The sequence below is a fragment of the Tupaia chinensis genome, unplaced genomic scaffold (assembly GCF_000334495.1).
Source record: "Tupaia chinensis unplaced genomic scaffold, TupChi_1.0 Scaffold000020_1, whole genome shotgun sequence".
Taxonomy (NCBI): domain Eukaryota; kingdom Metazoa; phylum Chordata; class Mammalia; order Scandentia; family Tupaiidae; genus Tupaia; species Tupaia belangeri.
The window spans coordinates 80910-89261 of NW_006159450.1; the positions used below are offsets into that span (position 1 = coordinate 80910).

General features: G+C 43.3%; 1 protein-coding gene across 1 annotated transcript in view; it reads right to left on the reverse strand.

Annotated features, from left to right (window-relative positions):
* Positions 1–2391: 2391 nt before the first annotated feature.
* Positions 2392–8352, reverse strand: part of CCDC127 (coiled-coil domain containing 127) — an 11616-nt gene continuing 5655 nt past the window's right edge. Inside the window, exon 2 of the mRNA XM_006140109.2 lies at positions 2392–3077. Coding sequence (XP_006140171.1) covers positions 2416–3077 — 662 coding nt within the window. The 3' untranslated portion in view covers positions 2392–2415. The remainder of the gene's footprint in view (positions 3078–8352) is intronic.

Consider the following 8352-nt stretch of genomic DNA (forward strand, 5'->3'; position numbering starts at 1 on the left):
TATATTTTCTCAGATCAAGTCATGGTGATATAGCAGGAAGATGACATTACAAGCAGCCACTGAAGAAGCATCAAACCTTTTTTTTTTTTTTCTTTGAGAGAGAGATTTTTGCTATAGGGCACTTGTGCTCGCTGGAGAGTCAGAGACAGACAGAAAGCAAGAAATCATGCCATAATCCCTCCTCATCCAGTCTCCTCTCGGGATCTTGGGCATGCATGCACATGCACCTGGCCTGAGTTTTACACTGCCAGGTCTAGGACTCAAACCACAGCCAACTATGTGGGAGTCCACCAATGTAACCATTACATCATCTGCTGGTCCCAGTATCAAAACATTCTGGGCAGAACATAGGGACTAAGAGCACAGAGCCTGGAGCTGAGTCTGCTTCCTTGTCATTAGCACATTTCTGAGGACCTAGAAGAACCTGTAAATATAAACTATGTAAGACTCAATATGCAATATGTACTCAGCAATAGAAGCTCTAATAACTTTTTTTTTTTTTGGGGGGGGAGAGATTTTCACTGTAGGGCGCGTGCGCTCGCCAGACAGAGAGAGACATAGAGACAGAAAGCAAGAAATCACCCCCCAGGGGGGATGGTCACGCCGCAATCCCTTCTCCTCCATTCTCCTCTCGGGATCTTGGGCACGCACGCACACGTGCCCGGCGTGAGTTTTAAGCCACCGGGTCCGGGACACGAACCGCGGTCGACTACGTGGGAGTCCAGCAACATAGCCATTACGCTAACTGCTGGTTCCCTAATAACTTTTATCCTACAATTGAACTTAAGTTTTCTATAAGCTTGGTATTGTTAGGTTGGTCTTATTCCTATAGACAAATCGGCAGGATAGGAGAGGGCAGGATTTGTAAGCAGATGATAGCCTTTCTCCCTGCCTGGCCACTCATGCAGTATGGATCATACCAAACCTCTGCTTTCCTCTTGGGAGTCTGGAATTCCAGCACATGCCACATGATCTGCTCTAATATAAACTCCAGGTGCCAAGTCTCCAGTTAGCTTCCCTGGTACCATGTTTCACACAGGCTGTCATGGCTCAAGCCAGGAGGAGTTGGGCATGGCCCTTATGACTCCACTGGAGGGACCTTTGAGCACTTGCTTCTGGCCGTCCCTAGATGTCGCCCCATGTTCCTTCCTTCTCACTTCACTGGACCAGATCCAGGCCATAAGCTCCAGCAATACACTGAAGCTGAGGGAGGTCTTGAGGACTCCCACCTAGAGGAGAACAGTAGTATCTGTCTTATAGGATCAGAGTAAGGACTACACACAGGACTACATAGAAAGGCCTGATTTCTATTAGCTGTATGTAAATGGGGAAATCAGTGCCTGGCCACCTTTTGGGCTGTGATTAAAAACTCATATATATTAGGTTGTCAGGAAAGTCATGAGGTATTTTTCTGTTTTTCTATGCAAAAATGTTTCATGACTTTCCTGATGACCCAATACATAAAAGACATTCCGTGAAGACTGAAAAATTGCACAAATGAAAAATGGCATTATTTCTTTTAGATGTCAAGTACTTCTGACTATGTGCCAATGCTAACAATACCTACTCACTGCACACACTACAGGTCAAGTTCCAACAACGGAGTGTCAACTGGACACAAGAAACATTTGGGTGTTTTTTTCCCTGCTGTGGGGTGAGAGTGGTCTTCGAAACAATATACAACCTCAATAATACAGTATTACTACTTTCTACTATCATCTGTTATACTGTTCTACACATTACCTCTCAAATTTTAAATGTAATTTGTGGAGAGAAAAAAGTAATTTGAGGAAAAAACATAATTTATTTAGGTAGCAATAAAAACAGAAAATTACTTACAGTGAAGATCAATGTTGTATTTGACTTTAAAAAAAATGTTACTACGGAACCAGCAGTTAGTGTAATGGCTATGTCACTGGACTCCCACGTAGTCGACCGCGGTTCGCGTCCCAGACCCGGTGGCTTAAAACTCACGCTGGACGCGTGTGCGTGCATGCCCAAGATCCTGAGAGGAGAATGGAGAAGAAGGGATTGCGGCGTGGCCATCCCCCAGGGGGGTGATTTCTCGCTTTCTGTCTCTATGTCTCTCTCTCTCTGTCTGGTGAGCACACGCACCCTATAGTGAAAACCTCTCCCCCCCCAAAAAAAAAGTTACTCTCACAAGCTAGCACACACTATTTACTGTTTTGCTTAAAAAATGCTTCAGAAAAGCAATATCTTTAATAGCTGCAGAGCACCCAGGAGACCTGACTCTCGATGCCTTGCATATTTCTGCTCACAGAAGCTGGCAGGAGCAGAGTGCGCTGAGAGATGCTGTGGCCACACATGGGGAAAGTGAACACAGGACACTGGAGAACCCAGTGTCACAGGACAGTCGGGCCTTGAGTCACAGAAAAGTTTTCTCTTATTCTTGTCTCACTTTTCTAGTATGGCTTTCTCTACTCGCTTAAACTTTTTGAGTTCGACAATTAGCTCCCAGTATCTGAGATACAGCCACATGAGCCTCCCATTTTGGCGCTTGTTGGTATTCCAGACATCACTGCAGTATGTATCGTGTTTAAAGATGTCAGTTAGACCAGCTACCATCTCTAGGTCAGCAGCAACTGGGTCAACGGACGCTCGTACCAGTAAGTTTTTCTCTATTTCTAGTCGCTTGTTGCGAGGAAGAATCAAGCTGCAGTAGATATTCTGTCTTTCTGTGAGAGCAGCTTCAAACTCTTTCAGCAAAAGCCTGGCTCTCCTTTGCCAGTCTTCTTCCTTCTCTAGGTAGCTCATATACACACCTCTCAAAGATTGCATCTGTCTTTTTTCTTGCATTACCTGAGCCCGTTCTTGCTCCAGAAGTTTCTTTTCTTCTACCAACTTGCGCCCCTGAGAAATAAGGGCTTCTCGATAACTAGTCGTTCTGTTTTGTTCTTTCTCTAGTTCCAAAGACAACTGAGCAACTGCACGCCGATTTTCTGAGATCATAGCATGGTACTTGGCTTCAAGATCCCGCTGGAAAGCAGTGGTTCTCTGACGGTATGCTTCTCTCTCTTTTTCTATTTCTTTTTGGGACTCCCTAGACCAAATCCAACCTGATATAAGTTGGGCGAGAAAATACATGCAACAGGAAGTCAGAGTTCTATAATTTTAAAGAAAACATAAAGCTGCTAAGGATAGCATTTCTTTTAAGAATTATCTAATTTTATTCATTATAATTACTTTTAAATGTGACCATAGAAAGAGAGGAAGGGAAAGTGAGAAAGCAAGTCACCAGGTCCAGGACTCAAACCACAATTGGCCATGTGGAGTCCAGCATCTCAACCACCACATCCCCCCACCAGCCCTGATAGCATTTCTATTAAAGCTTGAGACCCTGTAGGTACCAATAAAAGAACATTTTGCATGAAAATATGAAAGACGAAGTTCTTATCTTAAAATCAGTTAAGAATGGGTACCCTAAACACAAGGATGGCAAGGCTGCAAAGAGCTCCCTTCAGTCTTCCAATTTCCTATGGCTAAGGAAACCTACTGCTGCTTTCCTTTGCTCTCAAACCTACCACCACTGTATTGACCTGGACCCATGGCCACATACATTATCAGCAAGATTTTTAAAACTGTCATGAGTGGCTTAAAATTCACTTGGCTGGTTTTTGTAGAAGTTGTTTTTAGCCCTTAGTAGTCATTATTAGCAAATGACTCAAGTCTACGGTGCTTGCTTATGTTCTGACAGGAGTACGTGGAAATAAAGTGGACAAAGAAGTCCAACTTGAAGAAATGGTTTGAGCTCTTTCCCCAAATTGGTGACTACTGACGTCTCACAAGCATGGGACACAGAAAGTGGGGAGGTTGGAGAGGGTTTGCCCAACTCTGCCCCACAGATTGTTGAGCAAATGGGCATCAGTCACAGTTGCATGGAGGAAAACCCAGTGCCCCAAAGACCTGACAAACCACAAAGCAGGTACTCCAGTTCTGGATTGAGTCACCAACTCTTTCCTCACCCAACTAATTAATCTATTCTGGTATCTGGTGTTTTGACAATAAAACAAAAGACAGTGTGGTAATACTTTCACCAGTATAGGCATCCACCACATTTTGAACTTATGTAAAAACTCAATAATTTAAAAAGCACTGGGCATGGGAACCAGCAGTTAGCATAATGGCTATGTCGCTGGACTCCCACGTAGTCGACCGCGGTTCGCGTCCCGGACCCGGTGGCTTAAAACTCACACCGGGCACGTGTGCATGCGTGCCCAAGATCCCGAGAGGAGAATGGAGAAGGGATTGCGGCGTGACCATCCCCCCTACGGGGTGATTTCTCGCTTTCTGTCTCTATTTCTCTCTCTGTCTGGTGAGCGCACGCGCCCTATAGCGAAAAACCTCTCAAAAAAAAAAAAAAAAAAGTATTGGGCAACTATATGGCTAAATTCTAGTTTTTCAAATTAGTTTACTCAGATCATATAGAATATATCCTAAAAGCAGCCTTGATTTGAGTACTCCCCCCAAAAAAAAGGCTTGTTCAGCACATTTTCAAAGCCCAAGTCCCCAGTGCCAACGAGAGTAGCAGCTCAGGGTCCTTTCATGCAATTCTGTTTGCCTACGCAACCCTTCTGATGCTCTATGGTACTCATGCCTCTTCTGGAGCCACTGGAGTTTCTATCAACTTTTATAGTTCTGTCACTGCTTTTACTGGCCCCTCCATCACCCAGGTGGTATCCTCGCCACTCAATTCTTTTTACCACATTCATGTCAACAACCACCTTTGTGGGAACAACTCCACTATAGTAGTATTTCCATGTGCTTGAAAGTCATTTTTACTTGCTTATCAGTGCATCTCAATTCCACAAGCATAAAACCACACTCGACTTTCCTCAATTGGGAACAGCTTTCACAAGTAGTCTAGTGGCCTAGTGGTTAAGAGAACTGAATCCCACACAGTCAACTGAGCAGTTAAAATCCTGGCCTAGTGGCTTGAAAACTATGCCAGGACTGTGTATGTACACATGCCCCAAATAAAACAGGATGCAGAAATGGAGAAGGGATTGTAGTGTGATTTAAGTCCTAACGGAGAATACTTTTCCCCCTTTCCTCCTCTCTCTGGCAAGCGCATGTGGTCTAGTAAACAAAACAAACAAAAAAAGCACCTTTTAGCTCTATTTCAGCTGATAACTTGATCTCCAAAGTACATGTCTGTGTGTGTGTGTGTGTGTGTGTGTGTGTGTGCGCTCAAAATTCCCAGAGGAGAATGGAGAAGAGATTCCAAGAATGGTCAGGCCTCCAGGGGTTGAATTCTCACCTTCCCTCTCTCTTTCTTTTTGTCTTTCTCTGGTGAATGCACGTGAAATAGCAAAAAAGAAAAGTACACGTCATCTTTATCTCCTCCCTGTGATAAGGAAAGCAGCAGCTATGCCATAACTTGATAAGCACTGAGAGGTTTGCAAAAGGTATGTGAGAAGAAAGGAAGGAAGGGCTAATTCACTTTTGAGGGGAGTCAAGAAAGGCTTCACAAAAGAGGTGAATGTGACAAAGCCCAAAAGATTAAGAATTGGTAAGATGAACAGGTGCAAGATGGCATCACTCTGAGAGCAGAGTGTCCAAGAGTTGGAAGTGCCTGGAGCACAGGGTTACACCACAGAGAAGCTGGAACAGAAAAATATCTGAATAATTAATACCCCACTTTCAGTAACGAATAGAACAGCTAAAAAGATCAACAAAAAAATAAAAAACTTTCACAACACCATGAACCAAATACTGGTAACAGATATCTCTAAAATACAAGGCATGTTCTCTGACCAAAATAAATCAGAATATTGATAGAAATCATACCTTACACAAAAATTAACTCTGAATGGATCAGAGACTGACATGTAAAATGTAAAACTAAAACTTTAGGAAAAGACAGAATTTTTAGCATCTAGGGTATGATAGCTTGAATGGGTCCCCCTAGAATTCGTGTGTTCAGCCACTGTAACAGGATTAAGAAGATGAAAATTATGATTATGGTGTCAAAAGGCAGGGTCTTTGAGAAGAAATTAGAGATGGGGTGACTAGGGCAGGTCCTCCATGACTGAGTTCTACTAGGGTCTTAAGTGGAGGGAATGTGACCAGAATCGCCACAAGAAGGCCACGTGGACCAGAGCAAGAGGAATTCATAGAACTGCTCTGTTCAGAGTTCTGTCTGTCACCATTTTGTAGCCTCAGTAGAAGGTGGATCTCTACACTGTGAGCTGAATAAACCTGTATTTCTTTATAAAACCCCCCAGTCTCTGTTATTTTTTAGTAATGCAATAACAGACTAAGACAGAGGACCATGCAGAGTTTTTAGATTTGGCAGGAAAAGCATGATTCACAAAAAGAGAAAAATGATAAACTGTACTTCATCAAAATTTAAATTTTTGCTGTGTTAAAGACCCTGTTAAAAGAAGGAAAAAAGGGAACCAGCAGTTAGTGTAATGGCTATGTCGCTGGATTCCCACGTAGTCGACCACGGTTTGCGTCCTGGACTCGGTGGCTTAGAACTCACGCCGGGAGCGTGTGCGTGCCTGCCCAAGATCCCGAAAGGAGAATGGAAGAGAAGGGACTGCGGCGTGACCATCCCCTCTGGGGGGTGATTTCTCGTTTTCTGTCTCTATGTCTCTCTCTGTCTGTCTGGCGAGCGCACGCGCCCTATAGTGAAAACCTCTCCAAAAAAAGAAGGAAAAAACAAGTTACAGAGTGCAGAGTGGAAGAAGTAATCTGCAAACCACAAATCCAACTAAATGTTAGAATCTATAATATATTAAAAACTTGGGACCAGCAGTTGGCGTAATGGCTATGTCGCTGGACTCCCATAGTTGACCACGGGTCGGGGCCTGGACCTGGTAGCTTAAACTCACACTGGGCGTGTGTGCCCAAGATCCTGAGAGGAGAATGGAGGAGAAGGAATTGCAGCATGGGCATACCCCTAGGGGGTGATTTCTCACTTTCTGTCTCTCTCTGTTTTCCTGGTGAGTGCATGTGCATTATAGCAAAAAAAGAAAGGAAAAAAAAATATATAGCATTAGCAGATGGCATAATGGTTACATTGCTGGACTCCAACATGGCTCACCACAGTTCAGGTCCTGGATCTGGTAGTTTGAAACTCATGCTGGATGCATATGTGCATGCATGCCCAGGATCCTGAGAAGAAAATGGAAGAGAAGGGGTTGCAAATGGCCAGTTCCCCGAGGTGTGTTGGGGGGTGATTTCTCACTTTCTGTCTCTCTAGCGAGTGCGCATGCCCTAGAGCAAAAATCTCTCTTCAAAATATAAAAATGAAACTACCATAAAACCCAGCAACCACACTTCTGGTTATTTATCCCAGAGAAATGAAAACTTGTATTTACACAAAAAAACTGTGTAACAATGTTTTCAGCAGCTTCATTTATAAACATCAAAAATTGGAAATGATACAGATATCCTTCAGTGGGTTACTAGTTAAACAAATAGTGGTACAACCATACCACAGAACATTACTCAGCAAGAAAAATGCTCTATGAACTGCTGATAAAGCAACAGCCTGCATGGATCTCAAGGGATTATGCTTAGTAAAAAAGCCAACCCTAAGAGGTTACATACCATACGGTTCCATTATGTAACATCCCTGAAATGATAAAATCAGAGAGATAAAGACCATATAGTGGTTGCTAGGTTGTATTATTTATTAAAATTGTATGTGCTCTACTGATAATTCAGCCTCCAGCAAACGAGCTAGCGGCAGAAGAGGCTGGGCCTTCAGAAGAAGGTTCCACATGGCTCCAGAGAAGTAGATATTTCAGGGAATGAAGATTTTCTACTGATAATTCAGCCTTCAGCAAACAAGCTAGCGGTAGGGAGCCCCCCTCCCCACACCCCCAGCCTTCTATCACTGTTTCTGTGTCTCGGTTCCTGTCTCTCCCTGCTTCTATCTTCCCTCTGTTTTTGTAATTTTTCCTTTTTACACTTTTTTTAAAAGGCACAGTTTTTCTCTGGCTCTCAGCTCCACCTTTTATCTTGTTAATTATCCCTCTGGTCCTCCCACCCAGGCAGAAGAGGCCGGGCCTTCAGAAGAAGGTTCCACATGGCTCCAGCGAAGTAGATATTCCACGCCGCAGGGTTTTCTATTTTGTGATTTTTTTCTTAAAAAAAAAGAACAGTAACTACAATTTTTAAATTTTTTTGTCTTTTTTTTCTCTTTTTGTTGTTGTTTCTCTCTTTTTCATTTTCCTTTTCCTTGCCTCTCCACCCTCCAATATCCATTCGATGTGTTTTTAGACAGATCTAAGAGCACTGCAGCTAAACATCCAAATACTAATAGGGTTAAAATATCCCCCAATATCTACTGAATCTGCTGCACCAGCGATCACAACAGAA